The sequence below is a fragment of the Chenopodium quinoa genome, unplaced genomic scaffold (genome assembly GCF_001683475.1).
Source record: "Chenopodium quinoa cultivar QQ74 unplaced genomic scaffold, ASM168347v1, whole genome shotgun sequence".
NCBI classification, from domain to species: domain Eukaryota; kingdom Viridiplantae; phylum Streptophyta; class Magnoliopsida; order Caryophyllales; family Amaranthaceae; genus Chenopodium; species Chenopodium quinoa.
The window spans coordinates 3642252-3661439 of record NW_018744633.1 but is presented as its reverse complement, the minus strand read 5'-3'; the positions used below and the strand labels follow the sequence as shown (position 1 = coordinate 3661439).

Here is a 19188-nt window from a genome sequence, read left to right as displayed (position 1 = left end):
CAACCTCCCGTCATTCATGAGAAATAAGTCTTGCATTTACGGAGAATATGAATATACATAGAGTTAGTGGGAGTGTCATTCACAAACAAGTGAAACTCAGTCAGTTGGTAATAAAACAGTTTCAACTTAACCAAAGGTCTTAGACTCGAGACCTTGAATAAAAAACATCATTTGAAAGAAAGCTTATTAGCTAAGATAATTAAGATCTCAAAAAAAAAAAAAAAAAAAAAAAAAAACATCTCATTTACACCATCGTCCTTTATAGATCGGACATTTTTAGATAAACTAGTTAAAAAATTCACTTAAAATTATCGGGTTCGGCCCATCCTTTTATAAGGATTCATGAACTATCGTTTGGATACTTCGACCCATAAGGCCATACCCAATTATCCACCCAATGTCCAAACTCCAAAGGATTACAAAACAAGTCAAAAATCCCATCATCTCCTCAATCTCTCACCACAAGAGACACAATACCAGAAATAAAACACATACACAAAACTGTTTAAACAGCTTTTGGGAGTGTGGAACCAATTTTACTCGATCAAATTATTCACTCTTCCCAAAAGCTTCAACACCCTAATCCCTCCTTCATTTTTCATAATAATTTCCGGGTTTTTAATTTTCATTTTTTGGGGAAGCTTTGAAAATGGCTACAAAAGCTCCACCAATCACAGGTTTACGCCTAGCTGCCTCCGCGCCATCTACAACAAGCGCTGCTTCTCACAGGCTTTCTGTTGTTAGAGTTTCTTTGAGGTCTTCCTTTTTTGGTAACAATGGTAACTTACCCACCTTCAGTTTTCTCTTCAATTGTTATTTAATTTGATTTATAAGCAAATTTTGGCAAAAGTAATGATTACCCACCTTCAATTTTCTGTTTAATTTGATTTTTATGCAAAGTTTAGCTTCTGGGTGTAATGGGGTATTGTCAAATTTTCATTTTTGGGTGTTTTGTGATAATTTGTTATGCTTTTTGAATTGGTAATTTGTGTTTGGGGTTTGATTAGTTTGGTTTGATACCTATTTCATGAATTGAATTATTGCACGGATGGTAATGCTTGATAGTTTTTTGTGATAAATTCGATGGATTAAGCTGAATTTGTGGTTTATGATGGAGTAAATGTTTAATTTTGTTAGTGTTAGCTCCTGATTAGATACATGTTACATTGCTTGCAGTTGGAGCTTTGAGATTGAGTGGAGTTCAATTACTACATTCCAATAAGTCTAGGTGTAACGGCCTCGGTGGAGGTTCTCTTGGTTCACAAATGAACCTCTTTGATCGATTTGCTAGAGTTGTCAAGGTTTGAGTTTGAACTGGCTTTTGTATCACTTTATCTTGTTGATTAATGACATTTTTCCTAATGGGTTGTCATCTTTATTGGACTTAGTCATATGCAAACTCAATTCTAAGCAGTTTTGAGGATCCCGAGAAAATTCTTGAACAAACTGTTCTTGAGATGAATGAAGATTTGACGAAAATGCGCCAGTCAACAGCGCAGGTACAGTGCTCTCTTCTTAAGTTGCTAGTATAAGTGGATGTTACATGTTTTACTTCTCGCCTTGCTTTTCCCATTTGGTTAAGTGTTTTATACCTTTCCCTTTTTATGAAGGTATTGGCATCTCAAAAGCAACTGGAAAATAAGTGTAAAGCCGCACAGCAAGCTTCAGAAGATTGGTAAGCTGTTTATGGGGCTTAATTTGGATGCATTTTCAGTTGCTGCTTGCTTCCCCCCCTCTTTTTTTTTTTTAGCTGATTTGTCTTTCATGGGATATAAGGTATAAAAGAGCACAACTTGCTCTGAGCAAAGGGGATGAAGACCTTGCTCGTGAAGCTTTGAAGAGGCGGAAATCTTATGCTGTAAGTTTCATTTATCTTGCAGACCATCTTTCTTTTTGATTCGGCTTTCCCCTTTTGTTTTCTACACCTTGTATGCTGATGTTTGTGTATTGGAGGTGTTGTATAGATTTCTCCAATATCGTTGAAATCTACTCTCTCCCTACTCCCCGTACCCCCACCACCAGCCCTCAAAGAGTTAAATTTTAAGTCTCAAAGGACACAAGGAAGTGGTATCACTGGCATTTGAAGATTTTCTTCAGTGGTGATCATTGACTAAAGCTGAGTTAGCTGTTGTAATTGTCATTCTGCATTTTCTTGCCAGCTGAAAGTGTATTAAAATGTGATATGATATCATTACTTCCTCTATCTTGTTGATGTTGAAAGAACCCATCTGTGTACTAGCCTTTTTGAAATCACTTTTTAAACACCAATTTGTGTTTACTTTTGGTGGGGAAGTATTCTGATCCTCACTTCCAAACTGAAGATCTAATGTTAACCCTCATTTTCTTCCAACGTGCATTTTAGTACCAAATCTCAATTATACAATCTTATTGTGCACTTTTTAAGACAAAGTATTCCTTGATTAGTTGCTTATTCTTATCAAGTGTAATTAGTCAGCTTAGGGCCCCTCATTATGTACAGGAGTGATTTTTAATAAGTATAGATTAAGTCATACTCATGCATTTCCTTTTTCTTTTTTTTGTCGGGGCTGGAATTAGCATAATCATCAGCTAAGCCATGTCTTTTTAGGTAATGTAGGTCTGTCTTTTAAGGTTTGTCTTTCCACTATGAAGTACAGAATACTTAATGGTGTAATGTGGAGGAAATCTGAAAATATTTTGCCTTATTAGCAAAGAATAAGCTCTATTAACATTTATTATTTTACAAGGTAGGATTACATTAATAGTGTTCTTACTCATAAAAGTTGAAGGATTATAATTTCCAGCATAACTCTGGCCATGTTGCTCGAAGTTGCCTTTTTCAGCCATAGCTCCCTACCCATGAGTCATTTCTCATATACTTATTTGTGCCTAATTGTTCTCCTGATTCCTGAAGTCTAAGCATGAATATTGGCAGGGTCATCTGCCATAGTTGTGTCTGACTGTTCTTTTGAAATCTAGGCATGAATATTGGCAGATTCATCTGCCAATGAGAAATGTTTTATTTGTATTTTTCCTTGCTTTAGATAGGCAAGATTGTGCAATATGAAACAGTGCTATATAGATTGTGCCATTGTGGCCTAGTGATTGTCCCTCCAGATTCTTGCTTTCTTTTTGTTTCCAAGTTTTGAAATAATGTTGTTTGCAAGCTTTTGGTTTTCTTTTACAAGTATATCGGAACTGAAGAATTTAGGCTTTTTTTAGAAAAAGGAATTAAAAGAAATAGTTATAAATATGGAAAATGAAGCTAATTTATACAGCTGCAAAGAATATATAAACGTGTAGAGGTATTTTATTATTTTTGACCTTTTCCTGTGACATTACTCTTTCAAAATGGAAAATGGTTGTCTTATTATTTGTAGAAGTATAAAAGACCCCTTTGATTCAATTTGATTTGTCCTGCTGTCCTTAGGATGTACCAAGCTCGATGCGTCTTGTTGATGCTATTATCTTGCCTAAATGAATTGAAGCTTCAAGAATCATAATTCCTTTCTCACTTATCTATATACACTCTTACCATTTGCAGGATAATGCTAGTGCTTTGAGGGCTCAGCTTGATCAGCAAAAGAATGTTGTTGAATCGCTTGTCTCGAATACTAAGGTGTGCTGCTATGGCTCATGTAACATGCTTCATTGTCAGTTTCTTCTGTGTTATAGATATATAATTGATTTTCCACTTTTTGATGACTTTATAGCGCTGATATGGGGTTTGCTCTGTGGCCATAGTTTAATTTGGTTGTGCAATGATAGATTGGATATATAGTGTTGATTGTAATACCTGCATGCTCAAATAATTCTCATTGATACGTGAAAGACTTTGGTTAAGATATCTTTTTTTACTACTTCTGACATCACCTATTATGTGAAGCTCCTAAAGGAGATGAATTGATACTTGAGCAATAATATAACTGTGTGAAGGTGGATTATTTCTGTTCTTTGGGAACAGGCCTGGCAGGATGAGGAGTCCTTCTAGCCTATTTAATCTCTCTATTGGTTGGGGAACCATCACCTTGGGAGGGTATACTAATATACCATGATATATTGGTGGAACCTTTTCCATCAATGATGCTCCTTTTCCATTCTGCTTGTTGTCGTAGTACCGTAATACCGGTTGTAATTTAAGCCCTTAAAAGGCTTGTCTGGCTTGTTGCTATTGCATAAATGCTCTAGTTGGTTTGTAATTTGATTGCTTCATTGATTGGTTGTCTAAGTGATCAAGTCTATTGCAACTGGAAAGGTAATATAAGAATTTTTATTGAATTGCCTCTTCCTTCCCTGGCAGCTCTTGGAAAGCAAAATACAGGAGGCAAAGTCAAAGAAAGACACGCTCAAAGCACGTGCTCAATCTGCAAGGTTTTGTATCTATACCCTATTTGTCATTAGTATCATTGGAAGGTTTTTCTTTTGCCGTTCTGCGTCTATTTGCTCAAAGAACATATTAAGTTTGCAAAGGTTTAACCTTTTTATTTTTTATCCTGGTGTATATTATAGTAAGTTCTGTTTTCTATCTTTGGTTTTCCAGGACTGCTACTAAAGTAAGTGAGATGGTGGGAAAAGTGAATACAAGCGGTGCTCTTGCTGCTTTTGAGAAAATGGAAGAAAAAGGCAAGCTTTATTTCATTTCCCTTCATGATGTTATATGGGTCTATTGTGAATTGTATCTATTTTGTAGATTATAGGGCTATTTGGGGGTCCTTATTATGTATCATTAGTTTCCTTAATTATCCCTTAATTGAAGACAGCTCTTATTCCTTGGCCGAAGTTCCTGTGCCCTGTGCCCGTCTCATAAGATGTATGGAGTCAAATCTGAGACACCATATTCAAGTTTAAGTTAATATGCACTTTCATTAGATACTGATAAGTTGACTGTATATAGAGTTTAGAGAGGTTCTAAAATGAAGTATGCTGAAGAGATTGAGTACATAATCATCTTGCCTGCAATAATATCTTATGTATATCCACAAGCAATCTGATGTTACTACGCCGCATAATTGGCTTTGGGAGTAAGTGTCTTTGCTAGCTTCTTTGAACCACCTGGCGCTTTCCCAAATCATTCTCTTGGGGAGAGATAGGGGAATTGGGTTATCTATAGTTTTTTTTGGATACTTAGTGAGGAAACCTTGTCCTTCTGTATTAGTCTTTGTGATAATTTATAGAACATTAATTCTTTTTTTTTTTTTTTTAAACAATGGTTAATTATCATGCAGCTAGAATGTTTATTTTGTGCCTTGTGACTAATGGCCTTCTTTTAATACAGTAATGGCTATGGAATCAGAAGCCGATGCACTTAATCAGTTAACCACTGATGATCTTGAAGGAAAGGTAGGCCTTCACCCCCCTCCCCTTCTCTCTTCCGGAGTATAAAACATCATGAATGATTGTTGATGTAAATAGAAAAATCAAGATGATTCACACATGCACCTCCACACACAAAAGTTAAGAACTCGTACAGTACTCTTTTACCTCATAACAATCTTAGGAAATGGTCAGTGAGAGTGAGAGATTAATAAAATTGAAATTTCTTACAACAGCTGTAGTTTATTAATTATTTATACTGAGTGCTTCTCTTTATTTTATTGTCAGTTCGCGTTACTGGAAGGCACTTCTGTTGATGAGGACTTAGCTAGCTTGAAGAATGAATTGTCCGGGAGCTCAAAGGTATACTAATGAATTGATCACTTGTTTTTTCATCTCGGATTCATGTTGGTGCTAGATTTAATTTATCTTCCAAACAAAGTCATAATAAGTGATAAGTAAAGAGAGGATCATTGTCAAGAATTAGCATGCAACGGATTTTTAATCATGCCCCCTCCCCCCGGTCTCTAAACAGTAGGTCACATTTTGAAGGAATTGAGTTAAACTTCCTTAACTATCTTCTAGTGGTTGAAAATTTACATTTCCACTACCAATATAGTTTTACTTTTAAATTCTTTGTTAAGGCTATCATTAAGGGCACAAGCTTTTGGAAGTTCCCTATTATTTTGGGACAATAAGTAATGATTATTTGCTGGTTAACAACAAACTTAGCCTATAATGGGGCTAGACACTTCTACTTGTGGTTCCATACTGAAGTTGTCCAAGAATTGTATCAAGTAGTTCATTCGGTGTTTCATGTTGTTTTTTCCTGTATTAATTTTTGAGGAGGTTGATGCCCTTGTCTATTTTTTTGAATGACCTTGAACAGAAAGGAGAACTACCTCCAGGGAGAACAGCGGTTGCCAAATCACCCTTTAGAGATATGGAAATCGAGTCAGAGCTGAATGAGCTCCGAAGAAGAGCCAGCGATTATTAGATATTGATTTATAGTTTCCATCATTTTCCCCGTGTAAATTATTTCTTAATCTAAACCAAATCACGGTTTTTTGTAATTCTCGCACATTGTTAAGCTTACAAATTAGGAAGAGATGCAATTTACTATACAAGCTTGTGAAATTCAAGTAATCATTGACCTTTGTAAATGCAAAAGTATTCCCGGTGCTTTTCATGTACCCTCATCTTTGTTTATCAAGGTTATAATAAACTTGTATCTTCATGTACGCTCATCTTTTCATGATACACCGGGTAGGTCATAACATCATGAAGTACATTAGAATAACACCTTTTGAAGAATTCTCGTGACATTGTATCTAATTGTGATTTATACGAGTATAGGTAAATAAACATAGCCTTATAACCTTACAGGATGTTATTAGATTCATCACGATTTGAGCTCTCGATATAGAATATGTAATGAATGACCGAGGTTGTCTTTTCAGAATGACCATGGAAGTAATGAAAAAGAAAAAGTTATGTAGTTGAACCATCCGTTCTATTCGTTCAAGTAATCAAGTTTCATTTCTCAACTACTCCCTCCGTTTTTAAATACTTGCTCTACTTTTTTTTCGGTTGTTTTTAAATACTTACTCAATTTCCTTATTTGGAAATTTTTTACAATATTTAACTAATTTATCTCACCTAGTGGACCCACCACATATTCTCTCTCCTCCAATCCTCTCCACTACTTTTGCTTTTTACAATTTATTATGTGGATTGCTAAACACCGCCAACAAAAATGATCACCACCGCCAACATTCGGTGTGAATGGACAATCGTACTCTTATTACTTCACCATCCCTTCATCCTTCCGGCAACCCACAACCCCTTCCAACCGGCGATCACAACCCCTTTTGACCGACGACCCACCACACCCCCTCTATGACAAACCACCACCTTCCCTGGTCGGCGTGAAGGTGGTAGTTTTTTTTTTTATTTTAGGCAAGGTAATCGGTTGCCCAAAACCGGTTACCGTGCGTGGTAACCGGTTTTCGGCTCCGGTTACCGTGCACCTTAATCAATTTTATGGTAACCGGAGCCCAAAACCGGTTACCATGCACGGTAACCGGTTTTGGGCTCCGGTTACCATAGAATTGATTAAGGTGCACGGTAACCGATTTTGGGCATTGGTTATAGCAATTGCCTGAAAATCTGAAATTTTAAAAAAAAAAAAAAAAAAAAAAAAGGAGGGAAGGTGGTGGGTCGCTAGTGCGGTGGTGATCGTCGCCGGTCAGTGTGGTAGGGTGGTGGTGGTGTTAGTCATCAATTAGGGTGGTGTCAAGGTGTTAGTGATTGATGGCAAGAGAGAAGATAGTAGTGAAATACTAAGGACATGATTGTCCATTTACACTAAATGTTGGCGGTTTTGATAATTTTGAATGGCGGTATTTAACACCCCCCTTTATTATTCTTCCACCTACTCCACTATCTCCGTATATTATTATTTTCTCCAATTTTTCCTAAAACTCGGCGCATGGAGAATTGGAGCAAATATTTAAAAACGGAGAGAGTATTCAAAATTTCAAATAGAAGGACTAAAAAATAAAAATTTAAAATAATTAGAAAAATAAAAAAAATCTCTATTTTGCATTCTAAAATTTCCAATATAGGCATATAACCCAAATATACTTTCTTTCTCTCCCACACACAAAAATCTCCCAAAAAAAATGGCCTCAATTCCACTCCTCCGTCTATCTCTCCTCCCCACCGCCTCAACAACCACCACTCACCACCGCAAACCCACCAAATTCCGGCCACTCTCTCTCCTCTTCCACCCTCTCAAATCCTCCCCAATTACCAAAATCAACTTCCCAATTACCACCCAAAAACCCAAAACCCTAAAACCCCAAAAATCAAGCATAACAATGTCAACAACCCCAGCATCAGACCGCTTAATCTCCTCCATTTCCTACTTTCTTCCCTTCATCAATGGCCTCCATTACGGCGGCTTCCTCTTCGCTCAATACCCACCTCTCTCTCATCTCTTCCAACCCCTTTTACCCTTTTTCTCTCTCTACAAATCAATCCCATATGCTAGTTTCGTCTCCTTCTTTGCGCTCTATCTTGGGGTTGTCAGAAACCCTAGTTTCTCAAGCTATGTTCGATTCAATGCAATGCAAGCTCTTGTTCTTGATGTTCTTCTTGTTCTTCCTTTGCTTTTGCAGCGGATTTTTAATCCTGGAAAAGGGTTAGGGTTTAAGATTATGGTAATGAGTCATAATTTTTTGTTTGTGTTTATTGTTTCTTGTTTTGTTTATGGGGTTGTTTCATCGATTTTGGGTAGGACTCCTTATTTGCCCATTGTTGCTGATGCTGCTGGTAGACAAATGTAATCATCAATTAGGGTTTTGATCGAATGAAATTAGATTGAAGCTTTTGTTTTTTTTTTGTGGGTAGATTTGATCTGGAAGAATTAGATTACTAGTGATGTAATTTGTTCTTTGAAATGATTTAATGAAATTGGAGAAATTTTGAAGAAAAAAAAATCCCATATTTTATTTATTGATTTCTGATGTGTTGTAATAGAATAATTATGGTATGATTTATACAATCAATAAGATACAATATCATACTTCATTGTTCAGAATTATTAGTAACACTCAAATGTAATTTGAACTAGTAATTTGACTACTTTGATCGCATTAGAAGAAGGCTGCCATTTAGAGCTATCGAAAATTGATCGAAGTTGAGACTGATCCATGGTAGCCTGGTAGGCTTGAAAGTTAAAACATGGTTTTATGGTTGGTAAAAGAGGTCAACCTTGCCCTATTCCATAGAAGTATAACACAAGAAGGAACAGGCTCGAAAACAAATGCCATTATATTTGTCGAGAACTTGTTTGCATATAGCATGACTATGTTCCATTATGCAATCCACAAAGAACAAATGTTTGTCTAATGAAATCGTAGGCTGGCTGGCTTGTATAATTGAAAGAACAATTTGATAATTTTGCCAACATTAAGATATAATCAAGGTTTATATAGCATCAACTTACAAATTTATATACATTTTTAGAAAGACAGATTTATTATGTGCCAATGTGCCATTATTTAGGAAGACAAATTTATATCACAATCATTTGGCACATTTTATAAAGCAAATGATTGTGTCAAATGGAAAACTTGAACATTTGCACATCATTATTCACAATCAACTAAAGACCAAAAATAAATTATACGGAGTATAAAATGAAAAATAAGGCACAAAGGAGAGGTTAAGCAGAGCATCCATCTCACCATAATCAAGATTTTCTTTTCATACATCCTAAGCTATTACACGGGAAAATTACCGTACTCTTTCTTCAACTAGCAAAATAAGCATCTCATTCGTTCGAAAAACCAACCTAAGTGATGAAGAAACGCGAAGTCCACAACCTGAATACTCCCGAGTACTTTGTCTCAAAGAAAGATGAAAAAAAAAAACACATAATTTTACGCAGCAAAGGTAAACTTGTTCATGCTGACAATGCAGTACATGAAGCTCTAGTATCTATCTCGGTCATGACGCCTGCAAGCCAAAAACAAGCCAACTTAAGAGTATGTATGATAAACCAATAAAAAAAACAAGCTCTGGTCAGAACCACAATCAGCAAAAGTGGCAAACAAAAGCACAGCAGATTTTAGAAATCACAATATGTACTCATATTTCCTTAATAGAAACTCACAACTCATGATGCTCCTTTAATAACAAGCTGCTCTTAAAAGCATTGACACAAAAAATAACTTAACTTGCTTTATATTCTAAACTGCAAACCTAAATGACCACTGCAAATAGCTAAAAGCATTGAACTTCATGAAAGCATTGACACAAAAATAACTTAACTTGCTTTATATTCTCATCTCCAGAACAAATTAAATGGAGATTAAACTGCAAACCTAAATGAACACTGCTAATAGCTAAAAGCATTGAACTTCATGAAAGCATTGACACAAAAATAACTTAACTTGCTTTATATTCTCATTTCAGAACAATTAAAATGGAGATTAAACTGCAAACCTAAATGAACACTAGCTAAAAGCATTGAACTTCATGACTCTAAGCAGATGTCTAAGTCACCCAAGTGCAAATAAAATAATCAGATAGGACTTCAAATACCTGCTACGATCATAGTCACGGCCGTAATCCCTGGAACGTTCTCTGGACCGTGAACGAGACCTTCGGCGACTTCTTGAATCATGACTGCGGGATCGCTCCCTATCTCTTTCACGTTCACGGTCATAAACACGATCCCTGTCACTGTGCCTATCACGGTCCCTGCTTCTCCGGTCATAATCCCTATGCTGACTATCACCTCTTTCCCTGTCCTTACTGGGTGCACGTTCTACTTCACGGCTGCGCTCTCTAGACCTACAAGATAGTTTCAGATCAGAAGAATCTTTGAGCATATATAGCACAAGAAGAGATACCAAGAACAAAAGTGCTACTGGACATGTAAGAAATTTAGACAGCAACGACAAATAAAAGAGAAAATGATGGAAGGGAAGCTAGAAGACATCTACCTTCTATCTTCTTCATGAACCTTGCGCTTCTTGTTTTTTTCTTCCTGAACATTAGTAATCCAATACAAAATTTATTCAACATCGCATTTAGCAGGCCACTCACAAGCAGATCTCATTTATGCAACAGGTATCAAGCTATCAACACAATTTACTAGAGAAAAAATTTGGTATACTACAAACTTGTAATGAATGATTCAATTAGCATAAAACCATGATGTCCATGAATACAAAAATATGAACAAAATGTGGTCTATCAAGCAAAAAAAATTATGCATAACAATCCAACATAGCTTTCAAACACTGTGCACAATAGCTCAAGCACATAGACTAACATATAGCTATGCCAGGAAACGTCAGGGAGTAAGGGGGACCCTACAGTGAGTGTAGTGCCAGATAATTAGAAACTGCCCCCCCCCCCCCAAAAAAAAAAAAAAAAAAAAAAAAAAAAAAAAAAAAAAAAAAAACCTCTTTATTATAAAGTCACTTAAAAGCTAGCTTTTGGAATTAAAATTAAAAATAATAATAATAATTGAACAAGTAGCATAATAGGCTGAGACCAAATGTTAAGAAAAGCAAAACAGTGCCTGAGATTCAGGGAAGATTATAAAACCAAAAATCAATCTCCTTAACTAATTAACCTCAGCATTAGAATTATAATGCCACGTCCAAAGTCTAGCAATAAAAGTGTTGATGTCTGATAGAAGCTGAACCAAGGCAATCATAAACCAAATACATCTCAAACCTATGTTGGCATACAGATTAAAATAACATTTATTAATTAATGTCCCCAGCCATAACTTGAGGTTCAAATTCTTTTCCTTTTGTACCTTTTCTTCAAAATATAATGGATTGGTCACCATTCTCTATTTCAAGTCCGTTCGAACTCAAAGGTGAGCATATATACCAAATCAGAATAATAAATTGCAATAACCACTCTTCTAAGTATAAGAAGAACTCACAGATGGCAAAATCGACCTTTTACAGAAGAACAATGTGATTATAGACCAGCACCTGGATCACATATTCACATAGTCTTGAGAATTTCCCAATTGGCACAAATAAAAAAGAACAATGCCAGAAAAATAAACAAATCCCACTGGTTTAAAAATTTACTTAGTTTACCTCCACACCTACTGAGCCAAGATTAAAGAAATCACTTATGAGCAACTACTACAGAAAACCAAGTAGATGACATAATAAAATAATACAATAGATATATATAGGACCCTACAGTCTTCATCTTACCAATTCTAATGAACACCCCACTCATACCAATATAAAATAAGTACACTGCCCAGGTCGACTCTCTTTTAAGCCACATAGTAACACATTATTTGAGTTTTACATAACAATTTAAAATAAAGCAATTGTAGACGTACCTGAAGCTCAGCTAATTTCTCACGAATTTGCATGTATCCCAAATGAAGCTTTCCCCCAAAATGATCTGCTAAACGACGATCACTGAAAACCACACGCAAATATCAAACTCATCCATTTAATAGCATTGAGTAGATTGTAGCATAATTTAAACACTTCAAAGCACTCCAACAAGTATCTAGCTAATAACAGCATGATCTACAAGCATAAAATAAAAGACGCACATTCTTTAGCTGGAAAAGTTATCCTCGTAAAACTGGGGCCAAAAGCCTGCTGGTGACAAGGAGGTATAATTACCGGTCAAAAGCTGAAGTACTTGAAACCCCAAAATACTAATGTTTTGTCACCCTCATAAAATAGTCACCAAAGAATTATCACATAGTTGACAACAGAGAAATGCAACCATTACCTATCATAAACACTCAAGAATGCTCCACAAATATCACAGACACGTAGCTTCTGATCAGTCTGCCAAAGCAAAAAACAAAGGATCAGGACATTGCATAGTTAATACAATTTTTTTATATATACATATTAATAATGATTTTAAAAAAAAGTAATGCAAACATTGTAATGGTAAAATTGAAATTGAAATGGTATAGACCACAGTACCAAAGAAAAGGAATTCATATACCATACATCATAGTGATTAGAAAAATGGATTATAGTGATCAAGTTGTTTAACATTACGTAGTATTCAATTTATTTCATATAACTTGGGATGAGAAAGAAAACAAGGACCTGCAATCCACTGCTCTATAAGCCAACATATACGAATCCCAAACCAAACATTGACAATATAACCGAGGTGGCAAACACTTGGCTGACAATAGGTGTAGTATAAAGATTAATTTCATGCCTTGAAGCATCTCCTATTCTTTCTGTCAATTTTATGTAAAGTTAAATAGCTCTCAAGCAATCCAATAAAACACAAGTTCTAAAGTCTCTACAATAACTCACCCAGGCAAGCAAATCAAAGGATAGGTAGAGCAAAAACAAAAACTACCATGATTTTTTTTTTTTTGGTTAGAGAAGGACTCACAATGCGAACATCAGCGGCAGTATACTTTGCTGGATCTGCTGAGGGGTCCGGCCTTGGCGCAAGCTGGAGCAACATGACACAGGTTCAGAAGAGAACAAAAGTTGACAAGAATGGAAGTATGACATACAAAAGTAAAGCTGAGTGAAGAAAATAAAGTACCCTCTTTAACGCTTCAGCTTCCTCTAATGCTTTCTGTGCTTCATCAACCATCCCTTGCTCACCTGAATAATATACAGAGACTTCAGAACTTAAGGGAGACCACACCAACACAATAACAATAAAATGCCATAAGCAGCCACACTCAATCTTACCTAGATCCTCTGCTTTCTTCAGTTTCTCGTTTATCAATTCTTGAGTACGAGCATCAGGAGCAAGCATAGGTAAAGGAGCCAATGGAGGAGGATTGGGAAGTGGCTGCGGTAGAGAGGCTCTGTCTTTGTTGAAAGCGTCCAAAAGAAGCATAGACTGCAAGGAAAAAAAAAGATACAGTACTAAAAAAAAACAGATCTTTGGTTGGGATAGTAAGATACAGTAGACGATGAAACAACAAACCTGTTTATCAGCTCTTGACGTCCTTAATTCTTCAACTTCTTCCAAAGCTCGAATTTTAAGATCTGTTTTGCCTTCAAGATCTGAAAATGCAATAATCCAGGATGGGCATTAATTAAATATTTGAATAAGTCGCAATAGGCCACGCCTATGAATTTCATACACCATAGATGAACTAAATATATACTGTGTCTAACTTTAAAACCTAAAATCAGCCATAAGCTCGCATCCCGTCTCTAGCTTAGTCTAAAATGCAAGCATTGAAGCATACATATAAAATAAAACAAGTAAAATTACAGAAAAAGTCTATCTAAGATGACCTAGGAAGTTCAACACCAAAAAGAGTAACCATACTTCCTGAACAAAATAATAACTTACCCGACTGGTCAGCTTCTTTCAACTTCTCTTTGATCTGCTTGGACAACTCTATGATCTCTTCTGTCTACAGCAAGTGACCAACATAAATTTTAAAATAATAAGCATACCAATGGGGAAAAGATTAATCTTAAAATAAAGGCTTCATCGTTACCTGGGTAACATCAGACACAGAAATTGCAATAGCAGCTTTAGCATCCTCATCTGCAAGACGCTTGAGAGCTCTAGTAATTTTTCTGTCACATTCTACAATGAGCCTGTCTATGACATCCTCTAAATCCCTGTCGTAGTTATCAACACCCTTGGCCTTTGCATCTTCATATCTGATATGAATTAAGAACTAAACAGACGGTGCCAAAAAGTATTCCAAGTACGTTTTTATTACTGTCTTGTATAATTGTCGAAACTAGTTCCATTTGACATGCCAAATTGTCACAATGCATGTAAAGAATCAGCAGAAAAGCAAAGTTCCATAAAGCACCAGGACAGCAGATCACAAACTACGAAATAGCCATATAAAGTAAGCTTAAATAAGCAAACAACAATTTAATGTAGAAAGTGTTGAAAATTTTCTTTTATATGAAAGGCAAGCCTGAAAAGGGAAACAATGATCCAATGTTGGAAGTCTTGAATTTTTTTTGTTAACTAAAAGAAAAAAGAAACAAATTAGATTAAGAACATCATCAGAGTACTACTGTCTTGCCAACTGGTCATTATTAACACATTTAGAAGGACCTGAGAAAAACATCTAAAGATTTTTTCAAGTGCAATCCTCTCAATAAGTACAACATTTCAATCACCGAAAATTATCTCATTAAGAAAGGAACTATATTCATATTCCAAACCAAAGAAATCATAAGATCATAGAAACAGGGCTAATAACAATAATTCATATCCCCATAATAGCTATTCCAAGAATACAAAACACCCAAAAACTAGTACTTCTAGTACTTCAACCAATACCCAAACCAATAAAGCATGAAAGAATAACGAGCAAAAGGATACTCTTTCCGTAATTGCAACGAATGCACCTTTGGACATGGCCCCATATCCATTTTCTGAAAAAACAAAACTTAGTTAATGTATAACCAAATCATAATAAAGGACAACATAGAAGCATTAACTAAGACACTAGTAAACATGCAACCAGTGCTAACTAATTCCCATATTCAACGTGAATTGCAATCTGAAAATGGTGAATTAATATGTGATACTGTCTCATTTTGCCTTAATGTAACAAAACTAGGTAGTGAATTGTTCTCCCTTACCAAATCCCATATGGCAACTCAGTAACGCCTATACAAACTAAGACACTAAACAAACCTATGACCTAGGATGATATGGTATGCCACAACCATCTCTGAAGCAGACATAAATAAAAAATTAACCTAAAGTAATGAATAAGAGATTATGAGTACATAGGTTGGAGGACAATCCTATGCCTTTGTGTCAACAAAAGATGGGCGTAAAAGTCTCCCTTTTTCAGATTATCCTATTTGTATTCCTCCTTTGGGGGCAGAGGGTGGCTAAATGGTTCCACTGACACTTAAAATGAAAGTTGTATGATCAAGTTATTGCATCATCAATAATTCGATATACATCCATGTAAGGTACATTAAATCAAAACAGACCAGAAACCTTCTCTTGTCCCGGCTAATAGCTCATACCCAAAACTACACCTAAAATCAAATTCTTGGTTCTCAAATTTACAACATTCAACACAAATCAAGATCAGGCACTCCTTTCTTCCAAGTTATCGGCGTTTCCTCGAAAACAATGTCACTAAAATTCCCCACATCACCCATACTAAAAACATTTTCATCTCATCTATTCAGTCACACCATCAAGTCAATCACACTTAATTTTATGAAAAGAAAATCACAATTACACTTATTAAACTAACATGCAATCACATAATAATCAATATTTCATTATTTAAAACACGAAAAATCAACATACAAATAAATTAAGTTGAGTTAAAAAAATTCAAATAATTCAGCCCAAAAATATACTATAACAGCTATACATTTACACGCTAAATTTCAGAGCAATTGAACAAAAAAAAAACGATGAAATTAGGGTTTGCTTGAATTAGTACCGTTAACTGGAAAAGTTCGTGAGGACAAAGACCAGACAAAAAGAGACGGCAAACATCTCGATCGAAATACTTGCGATTAACTTCAGTAACATCTCCATTACGATTAGCACCCATTAACACATCTAATTGCTTCCGAATCGCATCCATTTTCTCTCTCCTCTGAAAAAAGGAGCGAGTTCTTCAAATTAGGGTTTTTGGGTTTGAGGAGTTTGTGTTTTCGGGGGGAGAAAAGGGGGAAGATTCCGCACTTATGATGTGATGAGGAGTTTGTCAAAACCTCTAAAGTTCTAACACTCCTTTTCCTACGACTATTTGGGGGATTTTTATTACGGGGTAACCCTTTTTTTTTACTCGTATTTGAGAGAGCGTATAAACTTAAAATCGAGTTTAAACTCTCGTAAGATCTTGTCTTGCCATTTTATTTTTATTTTTATTTTTATTTTTTTTTGAAGGGGGAGATTAAAATTCATTATTAGTAAGTCATACGGCACTTACATAAGAAATCGTAATCGAACAATACAAAGACAAAAGAACCAATTACAAGTTCGAAGTAAAATAAACTACAATTGCACGCGCAAAATGACTTTCTGAAATACCTAGTGCAGTCAAATTTCAAACCGAAACCGTTTAACTGCCCGAAACCGAGCGACCCAAATGAGAACCGAACCGATTAAAAACCGATTTTTTTGAAACCGAAAACCGACCCGAACCGTATTTTAGTAAACCCGAAACCGAATCGACCCGAATAATGTTAAACCGTATAAGAACCGAACCCGTTAACAAACCGAACCGAATATAAACCGAACTGAAAGAAAATCGAACCGAAAAAGAACCAAACCGTATCTAACCCGAAACCGGTTCCAACCCAAAACCGTTTAAACTGGCAAAAAAAAACCGCTTACACCGAACCGTTAGCAAACTGCTACCCGTTTGCACCGAACCATTTAAAAACCGAACTGATTGTAAACCGAACTGGTTATAAACCGAACCATTTATGAACCAAACCGCTTCTAAATCAAACCGTTTACAAACTTTTTTATATAATTAAATTGATTTTTTTTTTACGGGGATATAATTAAATGGATTAAATATTAGAAAATCTTAGAATATTTTTTTTTAAATAGCAAGGCAAATCATTCATTAAGGTTTTAAGGATAATCAGTGTTCACAAACAGGAGCAAAACAAGCAGGCTCAGGCCCTGCCTCAAACTATTAGCAACACTACTGCCTCTAGTCATGTATACATTTGAGGTGATGAAACCAAATGAACAAAAAGCTTGTAATATTAAGTACCAAGGCTTGGCTGAAGGCATAATAAATAAAATTAATTCACAGAGACTATTAAGCATATGATTACATTGATTATGTGAGTAATAATGAAATAAAGATGGGAGTGTGCTAGTGACATGAATATACTATTAGGCTATGTTTTAATTCAGATTCAACTATAATTTAGTAAACTTGAAATGGAACCGATATGAATAACGTTAAAGCGGTTAAACAATCGAAGAACCGAACCAGTTATAAACTGAACCGAAAAAGAACCGAACCAGTTAAAAACTGAACCGAAAAAGAACTAAACCAGTTATAAACTGAACCAAAAAAAAACCGAACTGTTTCTAACCCGAAACTGTTTCCAACCCGAAACTGTTTGAACCGGGATAAAAACCGTTTACACCGCACCGTTAACAAACCGCAACCCGTCTGCATCGAACCGTTTACTACCCGGACTGTTTACAACCCGAACCGAATTAAGACCGCTTAAGAATAAACCGAAATCGAATCAAATCGATAACTATTTAAACCGAACCAAAACCGACCCGTGAGACAATTAAACCGATTCCAAATCAACCCGATTAAATACCGAACCGATTTCAAACCGAACCGAAACCGAACTGTCAAACCGTTTTGACAGTGCTAGAAATACCCTTGACTCATATAACGCTGTCCTATGCAGCCTCTTGCAAGGGGGTCTGGCAATAAGTTGTAGTTTCTAACGTGAACCTTCATTGACTCAGAATCCTGTACTCCTCGACCAGAAATCAAAATTGGTGTCGTACACTTCACCATTGACAAGGCAATCTCCGATTCAAACACGGATTTCAACATGGAAGCATAACCCTTCAGCCCAAACCAACAGAAGATTAAACCAAAGCCCCATAGCAAAAAAAAACCCGACTCAAATCCTGCACCAGAAGATCAGCACACCGATCTGCATTCCCCATAGCACACCAACACACCACACAAAAAGAAAAAATAACAAACCCAACTAAACCACACACACAAAGACGGAAAAAAGAGACCCAAACACCACACACACCACTAAAAGAAAAAACAGAAGGAAACTTAAAAACAAGAACTACGAACGTAACCATAACAACCCACTCCGCAGCCAATCCGAGCACCACCATGTTCTTGTCATTTTATATTGGGTTAAACTAAAATTATTTTACTAAATAAAATTTAATTTTACTTAATTGAAATAAGTTGAATAAATTCTCTATTTACTGAATAAATAAGTTGAATAAATTCTTTATTTTACTAAATAGTATATTGTTGTTTGATGTTACTGATTTTTAGTTATTATAAATTATTTAGTAGTATCTTTAATAATCATGATAAAGTATGGTATATAAATTATGAACAAATAGAAGTATAAACAAAGTTGAGTTTGTAACGATGTGTTTCAATGCGAAGTATGAGTATTAACAATGTACTAGCTAAGCTTATGGCCCTGTTTGGGAGAAAGCTGAAAGCTGAAACTGATTGAGTTAGCTGATTTTGACTAGCTGATTTTATTAACTGATTTGACTAACTTATTGTATTAACTGATTATATAAAAGTGTTTGGTAAATAGCTGATAGCTTAAAGGTGATTGAGTATGTGAAATGACCAATAAGCTAATTGTGGGGTAGGTAGTTTAGATAGAATTTTAAATT

General features: G+C 35.6%; 3 protein-coding genes across 5 annotated transcripts; 2 read left to right on the top strand and 1 right to left on the bottom strand.

Moving 5' to 3' along the window:
* The first annotated feature begins 97 nt into the window (after window positions 1-97).
* On the top strand, window positions 98-6533 carry LOC110701076 (membrane-associated protein VIPP1, chloroplastic-like). Its single transcript, XM_021878669.1, has 11 exons — window positions 98-779; window positions 1177-1301; window positions 1389-1499; window positions 1611-1675; window positions 1777-1858; window positions 3524-3598; window positions 4280-4350; window positions 4520-4602; window positions 5255-5319; window positions 5581-5655; window positions 6182-6533. The coding sequence occupies exons 1-11, from the start codon at window positions 650-652 to the stop codon at window positions 6287-6289; spliced, it is 990 nt and encodes a 329-aa protein (XP_021734361.1). The 5' UTR covers window positions 98-649; the 3' UTR covers window positions 6290-6533.
* A 1283-nt stretch (window positions 6534-7816) lies between these two features.
* On the top strand, window positions 7817-8795 carry LOC110701075 (protein TIC 20-II, chloroplastic-like). The gene has a single exon (XM_021878668.1). It carries the CDS (start codon window positions 7977-7979, stop codon window positions 8640-8642), a length of 666 nt encoding a protein of 221 aa, XP_021734360.1. The 5' UTR covers window positions 7817-7976; the 3' UTR covers window positions 8643-8795.
* Window positions 8796-9518: 723 nt separating this feature from the next.
* LOC110701074 (putative RNA-binding protein Luc7-like 1) lies at window positions 9519-18653 on the bottom strand. 3 transcript variants are annotated; one of them, XM_021878665.1, is made up of 13 exons: window positions 16250-16841; window positions 15157-15209; window positions 14306-14474; window positions 14155-14218; window positions 13780-13859; window positions 13539-13692; window positions 13387-13448; window positions 13228-13290; window positions 12595-12653; window positions 12188-12269; window positions 10809-10852; window positions 10405-10656; window positions 9519-9816 (listed from the first exon to the last, which is right to left on the bottom strand). In XM_021878665.1, the coding sequence occupies exons 1-13, from the start codon at window positions 16394-16396 to the stop codon at window positions 9792-9794; spliced, it is 1254 nt and encodes a 417-aa protein (XP_021734357.1). In that variant the 5' UTR covers window positions 16397-16841; the 3' UTR covers window positions 9519-9791. The 3 variants fall into 3 exon arrangements, with proteins under 3 accessions (XP_021734357.1, XP_021734358.1, XP_021734359.1); XM_021878666.1 differs by lacking the exons at window positions 9519-9816; window positions 10405-10656; window positions 10809-10852 and adding exons at window positions 11767-11819; window positions 18177-18653 and having other exon boundaries at window positions 16250-16845; XM_021878667.1 differs by lacking the exons at window positions 9519-9816; window positions 10405-10656; window positions 10809-10852 and adding exons at window positions 12410-12455; window positions 18177-18653 and having other exon boundaries at window positions 16250-16845.
* Between the last annotated feature and the right edge of the window lie 535 nt (window positions 18654-19188).

What these genes read in the sequence shown, in the direction of transcription:
- LOC110701076 (XM_021878669.1), top strand. Translation starts at nt 650, where the DNA reads ATGGCTACAAAAGCTCCACCAATCACAGGTTTACGCCTAGCTGCCTCC. An exon ending in TTCCTTTTTTGGTAACAATG is followed by an intron (nt 780 to 1,176) that starts GTAACTTACCCA and finishes CATTGCTTGCAG; the next exon opens with TTGGAGCTTTGAGATTGAGT. An exon ending in CGCTTGTCTCGAATACTAAG is followed by an intron (nt 3,599 to 4,279) that starts GTGTGCTGCTAT and finishes CTTCCCTGGCAG; the next exon opens with CTCTTGGAAAGCAAAATACA.
- LOC110701075 (XM_021878668.1), top strand. Translation starts at nt 7,977, where the DNA reads ATGGCCTCAATTCCACTCCTCCGTCTATCTCTCCTCCCCACCGCCTCA.
- LOC110701074 (XM_021878665.1), bottom strand. Translation starts at nt 16,396, where the DNA reads ATGGATGCGATTCGGAAGCAATTAGATGTGTTAATGGGTGCTAATCGT. An exon ending in TTCTTGAGTGTTTATGATAG is followed by an intron (nt 12,270 to 12,594) that starts GTAATGGTTGCA and finishes TGTGGTTTTCAG; the next exon opens with TGATCGTCGTTTAGCAGATC. An exon ending in AGAAATTAGCTGAGCTTCAG is followed by an intron (nt 10,853 to 12,187) that starts GTACGTCTACAA and finishes ACTAATGTTCAG; the next exon opens with GAAGAAAAAAACAAGAAGCG.